At 49.8% G+C, this 16,221-nt stretch overlaps 1 protein-coding gene across 1 annotated transcript in view; it reads right to left on the bottom strand.

The window, feature by feature from the left end:
* Positions 1-10,308, bottom strand: part of PGBD5 (piggyBac transposable element derived 5) — a 38,978-nt gene extending 28,670 nt beyond the window's left edge. The window contains exons 1-2 of the mRNA XM_011933324.1: positions 9,694-10,308; positions 3,465-3,599 (exon numbers count right to left, since the gene is read on the bottom strand). Coding sequence (XP_011788714.1) covers positions 3,465-3,599; positions 9,694-10,107 — 549 coding nt within the window. The 5' untranslated portion in view covers positions 10,108-10,308. The remainder of the gene's footprint in view (positions 1-3,464; positions 3,600-9,693) is intronic.
* Between the last annotated feature and the right edge of the window lie 5,913 nt (positions 10,309-16,221).

Below are 16,221 nucleotides of genomic sequence, written 5' to 3'. Positions count from 1 at the left end.
TTTCTGGGACCACTGGCCAGTCTGGAACTCCTTTTTCTCACTCACCCCTTCATCTAGAATCTTTGAAGTGGAGCTCATCCCACAGTGGCCCCGCCTGTCTGAAGAATGCAGTCGAGCCAGTCAAAGGCTCAGGGTCTTGGCAGGATGAAACTGCAAAGCTGGGGCAACAATGTCTATGCATAATTTGGGCTCTCCTGGAACACACCTGGACAGCCACCGCCCCTTCAACACTTCATCTTGGTCCACATTAGATGGTGGCTGGAAGAAAGTTATCTGGTCAGCTGTGCAGACCTAACTGATAAGGTTCCTGGGTCAATTACAGCGGGTCTCAAACCACCACAAAATCGATATGCCATGTAATAAACATTTACTAAGCTCCCAGGTTTTCAGGACCCAGGTGACCCATCCTGGTCATTTTCTCATAGCCAGGGCAGAGAAGCCAATAAAGGAGAGGTATGTACTTGCCCCTTCCAATCTTTTCACGTACCACAGCTGCCTGCATCCTATGGGCCAAAGCCAACCTCAGAAACAGGAGGGCGTGTGCAGCACAGCACAGCACAGCACAGCACAGTGGGAGATGACCCTTAATACGGCCAGCTGCAACTGAGCTTCTCCGCTAACTCAGGAGAGCTCAATGCATCTGAGGAACTACAATGAAGAAAATGGCCTGTGTATAGAACCTCACATATGACATTTACAAAGAAGAGAATCATAGAATGGCAATAGAAGGGACCTCACTGGTTACCTAATTCCATCCCTTTAGTTTCTAGATGACAACTCCATATTCCAGAGCAAAGACTGAGCAGCTAGTTCATGTGGGAGGTAAATGCAAGAGCAGGGGCTGTGGATGCCTTGGGGATGGATGAGGGAAGAGGCAGGTCGAGGCCCAGGGGAGAAGCCAGCTCTGCGCTGACCAGCTGCCTGGCAGGTAACCCCTGTGAGCCGAAGTCACTTCATGTAAGAAATGGGATCAATACTGCCTGCTCTCTATGTCTGACAAGGCTGTGGGGAGGATCAGGAACTGCGGGTGTGAAAGCTCTGACGGTGTAAGGTATTGTTTGGCCCCAGGGCTGTGCTTGCCCAGGCTGCTGACCTTCAAAAGCTGTCAAACCAAGATTAGCACCTGGAGAACCAAGAAAAGGGGCAGGACACTATAAAAACAACTGTCCCCAGGCCATGTGGCTCCTCCTCTGCCTCTCCTGGCTCCTCACAGGCAGAGATGTCCTTTCCCTGCTCTGTGCCTGCCACAGGCACCTTCAGCTGGACCCAGGAACAAAGAGATGGACTGCGGGGGCTGAGAAAGTTCTCACGCCAGTCCTGTCACAGCACAGCCTGAAACTGCTGGGTAATTAATTGCCTCCTTGGCTCTGCACTTCTGAGCACGTTTTGAGGGCTGCCCCTGGCAATGGTGGAAGCTACACTGCTTTTGACTGGGAGTTGTCAGCTTCAATTCTGGCTTCTAAAACAAACCTTGACATTGCTGCAAAACCTCCTAGAATCAAGAGTTTTAGAAATGAAAGGAAACTTCAAGGTACCAACCCAAACTTCTTACATTTTAGATGTGGGTTTTATAGATTTTATAGAATTGGGAACGAATCTGAACTGAGAGAGAGAGATCAGTGGCCTTTTCTGGTGACAGATGTGATTTCTAGCTCCTCACTAACTGTAGAAGGAGAAAGAAGTGGTGCCAGACGCACACAGGATCCACATGTAAACATTTGTTCCAAAGCCACACAGGGCCGACATGGTAGCTCTTGCCTGTAATCCCAGCACTGTGGGAGGCTGAGGCAGGATGACCACTTGAGCCCAGGAGTTTAAGATCAGCCTGGGCAACACAGTGAGACTCCATCTCTACCAAAATGAAAATAAAAATAAATCAGCCAGGAATGGTGTCACACGTCCATGGTCCCAGCTACCTGAGAGGCTGAGGTGACCGGATCACTTGAACCTGGGAGGTTGAGGGCAAAGTAAACTATGATCATGCTGCTTTACTTCAGTCTGGGTGACAGAGTAAGACCTGGTCTCAAACAAACAAACAAAAACACCAAACCAAACCAAACCAAACAAAAAAGCTACCTAGGCAGACCTCAAGGACGGCAGGACCATGTCTGCATATCCCAATGACTGGCACAACGTGTGCAGGTAGAGGTGCCCAATAAACATTTACTGAAAGAATGAATGAATGTCCCTTTGGAAAGTTTATATAAAATGAATCCGATGCACCTGTACCCTATGGGAGTATCATCACAAAAGGTGCTACAGAGATGGCAGAGGACTCTGGAGAATGTCAGGGGACAAGGAGCTGAGGCTGCACCTCCAGGAGTGAGGGAATTCTGCTCTGGGATAGGTCCAGTCTGGCGAGACCCCAAACAATGCCTATGCACAAGCAGAGCCCCAGAGTCTGGCTTGAGATCCTGGCCCCAACTCAAACTGAAGGTCCCTCAGACCTGCAGACGGAGCCAAGATGGTGCTTTGGAGGGAAGACGTTTTCCTGGAGCAAGTACACTTTCCCCACTGTGGTTCTGGAGTGGATGTGGGGAGGAGATGCTCGCTGGAATCTTCCTACGAATCCTGCTCTAGTTCAGGGAAAGATGGAAGTGCAAAAACCCTGTGCCTTGGGGCCTGGAGATGCAGTCAAGCGAGGGCAGCGAGTGAGCGTGCGGTCAGCTGTCACCACAGGGCTGGTCTGCCTGTCTGATGAGAGAAGGTGTCACTGCGCAGCACGGATGAACTAGGCAGGGAGATGTCACCTAGGCAACACATTCTGGTGTTTATCTGTCCCCACCATCTCCCTTTGTGTACCCTACTGCTCCTGGCAGCTCAACCTCGGATGCTTTTCCTGGGAGTATCATCACAAAAAGCAGAGCTCAGGCACCTCTTGTAAAACATGCACCCATGTTGGCCACGCTGGTTCCCAGGGCCGATGACTCGGGCATATGCTCCTGGGGAAGGTTATTCACAGTTTCGCCAGCAGGCTGTTGGTGGTGGTCTGTGAAGAAGGCATCCTGGAAACAGGAAGGTTGGGGCAGATACCTGGTGGGAGTGGGGAGGCCTCCTGGGACAGCCTTAAGTTTCAAAGCCACGAGTCCATAAGTCTTGAGGGACAGCCCCCAGGGAGATGGTAGTCACCTCATATGACCCACTGTTTGGGTGACACTTCTAGCCAACATTGCTAGGGACTGAGCCTTGATGAGTCATTTACCCAGATGGGCTTGAGTCTGGAGGAAGAAAGTGCAGGGAACCGGGCCAGGTGTGGCAGCAGCCTCTCCAAGGCTGGCTACCCACTGCCTCGGGGAGGAGGGAGCAGTCCAGCCCTGGCCTCTGCAGGAGCATCTGGGTGGACTTGGACACACAGTGAAAATGGTATGTGAGTAAGTTCTTGGGTACCAGACGAGCCAAAGTTCCCCCGATTTGCTTCCCCGACCCTCTTCGCCGACCCTCCTCGGACTCAGCCCAGGGCTCACCTGGATGATGAAGCCAGTGGAAGAACACTGTCTGACCCAGAGGCTGAATTTCCGCTTTTTCCTCTTTCGCAGCTCCCGCTCTGTGCACGTGGCAATGAATACAGGATCCTCATCGATCAGGGGTTCATGTAGCACCTGCCAGGAGGGAAAAAGCGGAGGCTGTCACGGAAGGCAGCACGAGCTTGAGGGCTCATCAGATTGGAGCTCAAAATCAGCCTCTGCCTTTGAGCAGCTCTGTGACCTTAACTAAGTTACTTTACCTCTCTGATCCTGACCCTTCTTATCTATAGGAGGGTAGTATCATTATCTACACTACTGTTTCTAGAAAGGATGCAGTAAGAAAGGATTCAGTAAGATTCATGCAAAATTGCACCAGCCCTGATACACAGAAGATATTTCATCAATGGAATTTATTATTATTGTTATTATTGGCCTAAGGTCCCTTGTCCCAACTCTTATTTGGTTGAGGGATCTCTGGCACAGGTCCTGTGTCCTCTGGCTGGACATGCCTGGTGATGGGCACCCACTTCTTTTCATGGAAGCCCCTTCCACTCACGGAAAGTTCCAACTGCTAAAAAAGTCTTTCACTGATCCACAATTTATCCATATTTAACTTAAACCTAAGGATGTGACTTCTGTCCAGTGGGAAACAAAGAAAAAAAATGTTATTTTTTTTTTTTTTGAATTTCAAGACAGCCCTCGTGTCAGCCCACAACCTCCTTCTTCCAGGCGGACCCTCCTCTTTTAATAAATCATTCATCAAATGACCCAGTTCCCTGTTGGCCTGTTGCAACGCACAGCCTCTGGCTCTCCTCGGGGTTGTCATGTCCTTTCTGACAAGATTCCCAAGGCAATTTTAAAACTTATTTCCTCTATTTCAACTTTTTGATAACATGATTATATGACTTTTCCCAATGATAAGACAATAAAGAAAAAAGAAATGGCATAATAAAAATAGGCTCCAAGGAGTGGCCATAGATCTGCTTCTTCAAGGTAAAGTTCTTTTGGGAGGCTTTAGGGTAAATTTCAGGGATGTGCTACACTTCCCTCCCTGATCCCAACTCAAGCTTAATTAAGAATTAGAGTGTGCATCTGTAGGGAACAGAAATGAAGAGAGCAGGCAATGATTCCCAGAACTCTACACGATGCCCTAGATCAGGGGTCAGACAAATTACTGCCTAGTCTGGCCCACGTCTGTTTTTGTAAACAAAGTTTTATTGGAATACTGCCATGTTCATTTGTTTACATATTGTCTGTCGCTGCTTTGGGGCCACAATAGCACAACTGACAACACGCAACATCAGTCACACAACCCACACAAAGTCTAAAATACTTACCGTCTGGCTATTTACAGAAAAAGTTTCAACAAACTAGTCACCTGAGCATCCTGCTAAAATGTGGACTGTGATTCATGAGGCCGGGCCTGAGACTGTGTGTTCCCAACAAGCTCCCAGGTGATGGCAGAAAAAGGTCTTCCAAGGACGGAACGGAGGATGATATTTACCACGTGTGATGTGGACAACATCCTTCCATTCTTCTAGGAATGGAAGACGGGCGGAGGTTGAATGCAAATTGAAAGCACAGGTACTTTGCACTCAATTTTTGAAAAGTGACAGCCCTGCATTGTTCAGTCTTAGCAGTGCATACCTGCCTCCTCAGTTTTTCTACAAAAGGACACATGGGGACATCACATGTGGTCTCCCCTGTCTTGTGAAGGGGAAGGCTGGGAGGCTGGCCTGGCTGCAACATCTCCCCTGGCCCTCACGCCTGGCTTCTTGCACTCGCTGGCTCTTTGTAGCTCATTAAACATTCAAAGCCCCATTTGGAATTATTCAAGTGCAATGGACAAGTCCTCCACACAGTAGGAGAATGGGAGCAGATGGAGAAGGGAAAAGATGGCATAAAAAAGCCCTCTGCCTGTCCTTTCCCTGCCCAATGATCCTTGCCGAAGACGTGCATCCTACTCTGTCCTCTGAGGCCACAGAAAATGAAAATTGCCCTCTCTCATTCTCTTCAGAAAGAAAGTGCACCTCTGTTCCACTTGCATTGAACATATGATCAGTTGCAAATTTATATTTAATCACATGCCTCATCAAAGCAAAAGGGCCAGCAAGAATTGCTGACCCTCAATGATCTTTTTCCTTTTCTACCATCATTAAGTGAATTCTGAACGTGTTATGACTAAATGCAGCACAGAACAGCATGCTCCCCAAAGCTCCAAAAACTTTGCCTGCCAGAAAAACCACTTGCTTCTCCTCCAGGCTACAGATTGGTCAGCATTTCTCTGTTACACAACTGTATCTCGTGAGCCTCCTCCTGTGCTTGACAAGCGTGGTTTAAGGTGTGGAGGGTGGTTATGTATGGTAGGGGAAAGACAAAACATCCATTTATTGATTTGCATAATCCCTCCCCGAAAATATTTCTCTAATTAATCTGGCTCCAGTTTTGAGGAGATGCAGTGTCTCCCCATTTTTATTTGTGTAGAAACACACACACACACATCAGCTGCTTTGGTTACTGCTAGATTCTGGGAATCCTCTGAAGACTCTAAGACCAAACTCATACCAAAGAGTCACAGCTGCTGGAATAAAAAGGCTCCCAAGACTGCAGGCTGGAGGGTGTGAGTGAGCTGAGTGTGTGAGGTGAGTGTGCTGTGTGTTTGGAGTGCAGCCCCGAGGGATGGTGTAAGGGACCGATGTAGAATGATTCCTGGGATTCTGATCCATACACATGCCTGATGAGGGCCATGGGAAGAGAACTGTTCCAACTGGTGTCTGCAGGCAGAGAGGAAGACCCTCCCAGAAAGCCCTGAGGCTTACAAGCAGATCATTGCCTCTCTGTGAGCTGAATGTTCCAGGGTCCAACAGGGATTTTCACAGAGCAGGAAAGCTAGGAATCCAAGGCTCCTTTAGAGTCTGCAGCTTCTCCAATCAAGGATCAGGACAAGAAGCCTCTTCCTTCTTTAAGTGGCAGACGTGTCTCTGAGAGGAGCATAAATGCAGGAGCCGAGCAGGGCAGGCCAATGCTGGCAGCCTGGGGAATGACAAGGCCTGCAAGCCCCTGGGACAGCCAGGCCCACCCAAACTGGAAAGCCCGGAGCATCCTCAGCAGATGGGGCAGGCTGCTGCTCCAGGGAATGGAGGGGACAGGTGATGTACAGGAAGCCCCAGGAAGCATGAGGTTCTGGTCGTAGTAAACACCCAACCGTACTCTGGTTATGACTTCATCTCCTTTGACTTACCCTGCTCCACACCTACTGACATGGAGCTGGTGCAACAGGCTGCATGGCACCAGTCAACCCTTTGACTCTCCCAGAGCCTCATGCCCCAGGCTGTACGATGGGGTGTGCTGGGTGTTCTCTGTTTGCTCCCCCAGGGTCACTTTCCATCCTGCAGACCCTGCGCTGAGGCCTGGAGGTCAGCCTCTTATAAACTATCCCACCCAGCTTCTTTGCCCCTAGTTTCTGGCTTGCTCAGCCAAGTGGGAGTCATCAGAAAGAGGCCGGATAGCAAGGGAGTAAGGGGAGGGACCTACGATCAGCCCCTTCAACTTATTTCAAACTTATTTCCTCTATTTCAACTTTTTTTTTTTTCTTTTTTGAGACAGAGTCTTGCTCTGTTGCCCAGGCTGGCGTGCAGTGGCCGGATCTCAGCTCACTGCAAGCTCCGCCTCCCGGGTTTACGCCATTCTCCTGCCTCAGCTTCCCGAGTAGCTGGGACTACAGGTGCCCGCCACCTCGCCCGGCTAGTTTTTTATATTTTTTAGTAGAGACGGGGTTTCACTGTGTTAGCCAGGATGGTCTCGATCTCCTGACCTCGTGACCCACCCGTCTCGGCCTCCCAAAGTGCTTGGATTACAGGCTTGAGCCACCGCGCCCGGCTATTTCAACTTTTTGATAACATGATTATATAACTTTTCCCAATGATAAGACAGTAAAGAAAAAAGAAATGGCATAATAAAAATAGGCTCCAAGGAGTGGCCGTAGATCTGCTTCTTCAAGGTAAAGCTCTGCCCACCTGCCCTGAGGCCTCTCCCTGGGCTACAGCCTTCTCTGCTCCCTTCGGGTCTCCCCTAATGCTAATTGCGCCCCAGCAACAGTCCCTGCATCAGCATCTCTTCGACTGAACTTCTAGATAGAGCTCAGCATCTGTGTCCTGCTGGGATCCTCACTGCCACACAGGAGTACTGAGGAGATAACGTAGCAAGAAGAAAATGTCATTTCCCATATATAGTAAAATAAAAACAAAATACAAAGTAATAGAAGGAGAGGAGAATGAGTCTGAGGAGAGGAAGGAGGAAGAGGTGGAAAAGTGAAAGCAAAAGTAAAGGGGAAAAAGCCCTAAACATGACCTGAGAGCCCTTCCCCAGATTAAGCCTCATCTCAGGCCCTGCTTCTGCAAGCCTCATCACCTGGAAGCAAATACAAGCAGTGAGCGCAGAATAACACGATCATCCTTCTAGGCTCTCCCTGTTCCTGGTAACCCAGCACTGCCCATCTGAGCCATGTGCTAAGGAGGGCAGAGCTGCTCCCTCGGACACCTGCCTACCTGCCCACCTGCAGTCCAGCCACTGCCCACCCAGCCGGGCTTAGCAACGCTGCTGGGCCTCCCCTCAGGGTACCTGTGCCTGGGAGCTGCAGAGAGGCGAGCCCACAAATCTCAGAATTCCTAGTGGGCGCTGCAGTGTGTCAGAGAGGCCGGGCGCTCACCCTGGACTTACATTACAGATACCTCTTGACAGATACTTAGGCACAGCGTGCACAGAGCCTTCTGCAGCACCTCTCCAAATGTTGGACCCCAGCATGGTCTGAATGTGTTATTTTTCTCTTGCATCCAGGCAACTGTCTCTCATTTGCTTCATTTTCAACCAAGCAAGTATTTAGTGAAAGAAAAGATAATGTGCTCAGGCCCGTCCTTGGGCCTATCACAGGGCCTGTTATAGGGCAGGGCTCATGTCCTCGCAAGTCTCCGCTTCTTGTTAGGAAGGTAAATGACACACTGGAGGATGAGGCGCAGAGGCATCTGGCTGCCCCGTCAATTACTGGGGGGAATTCAGATAACAGGGAATCCACGTGGGACTGTGGGCCTTACACGGGCCCTGGAGAGTGGATGCATTTGCAAAGCAGAGAGAAGGCAAGGCGTTCCAGGGGCCAGAAGACACGCTGCAAACACTCAGAAATCGTAACGAGCCTAACATGTTCACCAGACAGTGGGGAGAATGATCCAGAGAGAATGGAAGGCTTCAACAGACATGAAATAGGGCACTACCTTCCCCACAAAAACCCTGTGATTTTCAGCTGTGTGTGGGGAAGGCACGCTATAGAGAGAGAGAGGACCTACAAGAAAACGTCAACAAGAATTGGAGGTTTATTTAGAAGAGCCTTAGAAGCAGCACAGGAGAGAGATGTGCGATGGGTCTTTAAATATATACATAAAATTGAACTGAACTTCTGCTGCCACACAGACCAAGTCAAAGGGAATGGGGCCCAAATGGGCCAAGAACTTCCTGGTTCGGGTTACAGACATCTCTGGAAATTAGCCATCTCATCGGTTTGCTAGACCAGCAGGGCAATTTTTGAGGAAGATTCTGGAGTTCTGTCTCCCCAGGGCCAGGTGCTATTGTCCCAGGTGCAAGTGGGTACCAGCGGAAGGCAGGGAGGGGCTCGGGAGCTGAGAGTAGGCAGAACCTTTTCTTCTGGAATTGGTTTGGGAAAGTATTAGGGAATCAGACCAGTGATGCCCGGAGCTCTGCCAAACCCTCATCCAAGGACTCTGGCTCTGCTGTGTGTGGCCATAAGTAACCCCTGATAGTCTAAAGAATGGTTCTAATTCCAGGCTCACTCCCTCTGCCACCCAGGACACTTCTAGCCACTTTTCATCGCCAACAGGTGAGGTCATTCTCAGAGAATATGACAATAAAATTAATATTCACCTGAGCAAAACATCATTTGGAAAGTATAAGTAAATGAAGGATAGGGAGAAAAGAGGAGGAAGATTGCCTCTTAGAGCAAAACACTGAATTCCGACTTCTCTGAGGGCTGGAGCTATTATTACTACCCCTTCCGATCTCGTTTGGATTAATGGAATGGAAGAATAGCAGAGGTGACCTTGAAGTGAACTCAGAGGGCAGGCAGGGCAGGAAGGACACCCCAAAGCCCTGCCGACAGACAAGTCTAGGCCGAGAGAGCGAGGACACCTGGCCGAGCTCTTACCTCCTGCGCGGGCCTCACCTGGGTTTGGGAAGGCCTGAAGGCAGAGTCGAAGCTGTTCTGCAGTGAGTCCAGGAAGGGCTGGACCTTGTAGAGCCCGTGCGTGGTCTGGCTGGAGCGGAAGGCCACGACGTGGAAGTACTTGAGGATCTTCTCGAAGCGGGCCTGGCTCATGACGAGGGCGAGGCTGCGGTTGCTGTAGAAGCCGCCGCTCCAGATGCTGAGGACGGACTCGCAGTGAGAGATGCTGGTGGAGATCATGTAGCCCAGGAATGCCTTCATCTCCGTCAGCGTCACCTCCACCCAGGCTCCGTCGCTCCCAAACCGCTCCTGGAACTTCTTGGCATACATGTTTGTCTGCACCACCATGTTCTTGAGGACGTTGTCTGGGACAAAGAGCTGGAAGAAGTCCACGGCACTGGCGCTGGGGGGCATCTTTCGGGTGGGACCTGAAACCCAAAGCCAGGCAGAGCATTCCTTAGGACGGCCACTACACCGTGACTCAACACGAGAACGGCTGCATTTCCTATCCCTGGGTCCCTGCCCTAGTGCCCTCGCTGCCTCCAATGCTACCGTCTTCCCCTCCAACCTTCCAGAAGCTGCTGCAACCACCCGACAGTGCTGGCTCCCGCAGCTTTTGTATCCCCCTTTGCTCCAAAATAGCCGGCTCTCCTGCTCTGTGTGTGGGAGCGCAGCTCCTCCCAGACACCACGGGAACGAATGGGCCCGACATCCAGAGTGCAAGGTGCAGCCTGCATCTCCACACCAGACCCGAGAACAGCCCTCGGGGGGCGCAGTCGCGTCCCTGCTCTCCAGAACCCGTGTAGCACAGAACCCGTGTCGGTCTGGGGAGTTTCACACACTCGGGGCACAAGCCGAGTCTTAACTAGAGATGTACACACACACATAAATGTGTATGTTTAGAGATACATATCGTATAAATGTATACATCAACATATAAGTTTTAAAATTAAAATATGCATATTTATACATATAAATTAAAAGCACCGTCTGCCAGTCTGGGGTACTTCTCTGTACAAGGAAGGAAGCATGCATATGCATACATATATGTATACATACATACATGTACACACACATACACATACATACAGACACACACACATATACACATATATGCATTTAAAAATACAGATACTACAAATACATCGATGTATAAATATGTTTATATATATAACAATTAAAAACAAAAGGCACTCCCAACACTCCCCCTAGACAGCAGAGAACAGCCCCTCCTGTTCCCACCACACCATCACACGGGGCTCCTCCCTCCCCAGCAGACGCCATGCTTTCCCTGGGAATGGGGGGCACAATACAAGTTCTTACAAATCTGGCACATTCGGTAAATACTGATCTGAAGAGAAAGGGACACATAAGGGCAGGGAGAAGATGCAAAGACAGGTGGAGTTTCTAATACAGGGGCGTGGCTACGGCTTTCTGGCTTTCATTTTCTGGTAAGTTGAAGCGGTTTTGTAAGTAAAACGCTTTCACCACTTGGGGCCTGAAAAATTCCACCTAGGAAGTTTTCATTAAGCATTCCCTATGCAGTAACTCTGTGGTGACTACAGACTAAATAAAAAAGGGCTTATTTAGATAATTTCACATATAGGATAAAACCTCACAATTTTTGACGAATGCAGCCCTTTGAATATACGTACACACACACACACACACCAGGATGTTTCAGTCAACAATGAACTGCATATAGGATGGTGGTTCCATATAATGATAATACGGTATTTTTCCCACACCTTTTCTATGTTTAGATATGTTTGGATACAGAAATACTTACCATTATGTTACACTTGCCTATTGTACTGTATTCACTAGTCACATGCTGCACAGGTTTGTAGTCTAGGAGCCACAGGCTATGCCATATAGTGTAGGTATGTAGGAGGCTGTGCCATGTAGGTTTGTAAAATAAATTCCATGATGTCTGCACAACAAAATTACCTAATGATGCATTTCTCAGAATGTATCCCTGTCATTAAGTGAAGCATGACTCTGCGTGTGTGTACAGACATACATTTTTAAAGAGCTACGGCTTACAATTCTATGTAGTAACCTAAGGCATGCTAACTATATGTAGAGATTTGTAGGACACAAAATTTGCTTCTATTGCATCTGTATATCGATTTTTCTTTTCTTCTTTTTTTTTTTTTTGAGATGGAGTCTCTTGTTGCCCAGGCTGGAGGGCAGTGGTGCAATCTCAGCTCACTGAAACCTCTGCCTCCCGGGTTCAAGCAATTCTCCTGCCTCAGCCTCCTGAGTAGTGGGATTACAGATGCCCAACACCACGCCCGGCTAATTGTTGTATTTTAGAGAGAGACAGGGTTTTAGTAGAGACAGGGTTTTGCCTATCTGCTAATTAGTAGAGACAGGGTTTTGCCTATCTCTGGCCAGGCTGGTCTTGAACTTCTGACCTCAAGACACTGGCCTGCCTCGGCCTCCCAAAGTGCTGGGATTATAGGTGTGAGCCATTGCACCCCACCTGTATATCGATTTCTAACAAAAGTTGTTCTCAGTCTTCAGATTTTAATCATCACTCTCTCCAACCTTCCTTTATTACTGATTTAGTTTCTGAAAAACAAGTTTCTGCAGAAAAATAAAGGAGATAATGTGCATGAGACAGCCCAAGTTTTAGAATCAGATTGATGGATCTGGGGCTCCGACACCTTAAATTTACTTCTAGCTAACTGCACAGTCTTAGAGGAATTGCTTAATCCTTCCTAGCTCTAGTTTTCCTGTAGAAATGGACACAGAAATACCTACTTTGAAAGGCTGTCATGCAGCGTGAAATAAATGAGAGCATGTGAATAATGCACCTCGCCTGGTGCCTGGCCCTAAGGGAGGTTCCCGAGGCTTGGTAACTTTTATCGAGATATCATCAACAGAAATTCATTGACAGCCAGGCCGAGGGTTTTCCAAGGAAGATTCTGTCTGCATTTTACAGAAGCAACAGAGGCCTGAAGGATAAAGTGGCACCACATACATCACTTTCACCAACTGTTTTTTGGGCACCAAACAGGTCTTGGAGGAAGAGGCCTTGGCTGGCATGACGATGAGGCAAGAATGAGGGCCGATTCCGCAGGTGTAGCCTGAAGCTCCACACCTACTCCTAATGAAAATCATTTTAATTCAGCACAGCCTTGCAGCCTCTGGTGGGTGCAGCCGTCAATTATTCAAGGATAGTGCTCAAAGAGGAGGAAAACCAGCATTTTAATTGCTACATCATGCTGACGAAGCAGAATGGAATTTTCTCTGCTTAAAGTTATGTTGAAAGTAATTTTGCCTCCCAGGTCATTTCAAAATGAATTCACATGCAACCCCTGGCCTGGGCCAGCTGCTTCATGAAGATACTGGGAAGCGGCAGGCTCCCTCTTAACTGTTTGGTTTTGATTTACAAGCATTCTCTCCAGCCTCTTTGAGTTGCTCTGATTACTGGGATTTGAAAAGCCCTAGCACAGGTGAATCATTGTGACCTGTGGAGGGAAGGAGGGAGGGAAGGCAGGAAAGAAATGCTATTCAGGAGTCAGTGATATGGTCTGGTTCTATGTTCCCACCCAAATCTCATCTTGAATTGTAATCCTCACGTGTTGGGGAGGGACCTCATGGGAGGTGACGGGATCACGGGGGCGGGTCCCCCATGTTGTTCTTGTGACAGTGAGTCTCACCAGATCTGATGGTTTTATAAACGTCTGGCATTTCTCCTGCTTGCACTTCTCCTTCCTGCTGCTCTGTGAAGAAGGTGCCTTTCTTCCCCTTCCACCATGATTGTTAGTTTCCTGAGGTCTTCCCAGCCATGCGGAACTGTGAGTTCATTACACCTCTTTTCTTTACAAAGTATTCAGTCTCAGGTATTTCTTCATAGCAGTGTGAGAATGGACTAATACAGCCACTCCTTTTCAACAAGTTAATAACAAGGACCATTTAACAATACGGCCCTGGCATGGGCAGCACCCCCAGCCAAGATAAGACTCGGATTTGTTTATGGAGAGCTTTCCCAGATATTACCCATGTAATCCTCACAACATCTACGTGAGGCATCCTCCCATTTGGTAACTGAGGGAACGGGACTTCAGAATTGGAAGGATGCAGCCCAAGGGCATCCACTCTAAGTGACTCACGGTTGGGGAGGCCTTCCTCCCAGGCCAGCCTGAGCGCACCTACTGCGGTTATTAGCAGCAGCCCTTCTGTCCCATCTACGTGGCTCTCCTACACATGGTACCCACATACAACTGAAGTCATGGGATGGTCTTCCCATCCTCCTCCCTCTTCCAAACACAAAACTTCCCTCCACCTCCACAGTGCGCATGTGTTGCTGGGGATAACTCAGGATGAAAATGCATAGCTACAGTAACTCTGAAGCAGAATGGAGAACCCATGTGAGTTTAAAAAAAAAAAAAAAAAAGCAAAGGCAGAGTGGAATTGGGAAGGGGGGGAGACCTAGAGGAGGAAGAGGAGGTGCTGCTTCGGTGTACCTCGGTGTCTGGGCTAGGGTGAAGGGTTCTGCGTGCTGATGGTGCCTTTCCAGACAAAACTCATTCTGCCATGTCCTTTCCTTCCCCCGCCCCACCAGGCAATTCATGTCAAGGCACCCATCACACCACCTACCTTGGTTCCCCATTCCCTCAGACCCAGGGCAGCATGTATAGTGGCTTGGTAATGCCCAATCCCCCAAAGGGATCCCCTCTCTCCCTCTGTCCCCAAGAGAGGAAACACATTCCCTCTCCTCAGCAGTGACTAGAAAAGGAGATGTTCCATTTATAAAGGGGATTGTAACGCAGGGGCAATTAGGGAAACCACTCATTCAATGGGCATTTGAGCACCATATGGATCCTGAAAGTAGAAAGAAGTTAAGACTCGCTATTCCCTCGCCAGGAGCTGACCAGGTAGTAAGAGGAGCAGGCAGCAGACAAGGATCCAGGCTTGGAGGAGAGCTGTGCCCACAAGAGGGGCCCCCAAACCCAGGCCTCAGGGGAGGCAGGATCCTAAAGGCTTCCTGTAGGCACTCCCTGAGATGGGCTTAAAAGGGTGAATGGTGAAAAGCCATCAGCCCCAGTGGGGAGTTTTGGGGTATTTCCAGCAGCGAGAACATCTTATGCAGAGGTCCTGTGGCCAGTGAGAATGCCTTGAATTTAGTGCAACTGAGCAGGAAGGGGAGTGGGTGGGGCTGGAAGCATCAGTGGGGCGTGAGGGCCTGGTCCCTGTCACAGGGCTCAGACTTGCCCAAGGGTGCGGGAAGCCAGTGAAGGGCTGTGAGAACCACGTGACCATGCTCTTGCAACTTCAGCAGGCTCACTCTGCTGCACAAGGGGTCGGGGGAGGATCTGGTGGCTGTTCCCGCAGTCAGGTGAGACCTGGCTGGGATTTAACTTCCTCTACCGGCTCTGAACTGAGCTTCCCTACAGGTGTGCAGGGCATGGGGAATGGATTATAGGGCGGCCAAGGCAGGCCCGTTGCCTCCATCCACAGCAGTCGCTGCCTCTGGCCTGGATGACAGGCCTTTGTGGAGGCTCACCGGGGAAGTCCGTGTCAGACCTGGACCGTGGCAAGCTCTTTTCCACCTCAGGGCCTGATCCTCCTGGAAGGAAGCCCTCTTGGGGCTCCAGCTTCATGAAGCATCACCCTCTGGGGGACCCTCCTGACCCCCAGGCTGGCTTCTTCATCTCAGCCCTGACTCAGTGCCTCTCCTTGGGTTTAGCACAGTTCACAGCTGTTCCATTGGCCACTCATGCTCGTTTTTGGTCTGCTTGTGTGGCCGTCCCCTGACCCCGGCTAAAGTGTGAAGGCTGAGGTCAAGGCTGGTGTGTTCCGTGTCCTTGGAGCCTCGTATACAGCATGTCTACCTCTTAACACCTGTTGACCATTGGATGACAAAGGGGAGGGGAGAGGCCTTGGCCCACCCAAGGGGAGGAGCATCTTTTCTAAGTTCAGTGGGAAGCATTGGGTCTCTATGGCAACAGTCCCCGTGCTAATGCCTGGTGACAAGGTTACATCAGCCAGGGACACCTGTGCGTCTGGGGAGGCCTGAGTGGGTGGCTGGGACAAGGAGTGAAAGACAGCACGGTGGGCACACCTCTCGGTCACGTCCCTGAGGATGCCCACACCATCCAGGAAACCAAGTGGGGGTGGGCCTGCAGAGTCCCAGGTAAGAGATGGCCTGAGAATTCGGGACACACAACCTCTCTGCATTTCGGTTTCTTTATGATCAAGTGGGAACCGCCCCACAGTGGGTAAGAGGGTCACGTGACCTCACGCACACAGGCAAGATGGCAGCTCTGGGCCTTGGCAGTGCAGGTCCTGGGAGCTGCTCCTGCTCTCTCCCTTCATTCAGATCTGGAGGCCAGCTGAGCACCCCACAGGTGGGACTAATCCCCATCCTCACCCCATCAGGAAGAAAATGGTGGCTCTGGCCAGGCATGGTGGCTTATGCCTGTAATCCCAACACTTTAGGAGGCCGAGGCAGGCGGATTACCTGAGGTCAGGAGTTCACAACCAGCCTGGCCAACATGGTGAAACCCCGTCTTT

This window comes from Colobus angolensis, unplaced genomic scaffold (genome assembly GCF_000951035.1).
Source record: "Colobus angolensis palliatus isolate OR3802 unplaced genomic scaffold, Cang.pa_1.0 Scaffold126, whole genome shotgun sequence".
NCBI classification, from domain to species: Eukaryota; Metazoa; Chordata; class Mammalia; order Primates; family Cercopithecidae; genus Colobus; species Colobus angolensis.
Note: the sequence above shows the minus strand (reverse complement) of the source record. Positions and strands in the feature narration are given on the sequence as shown.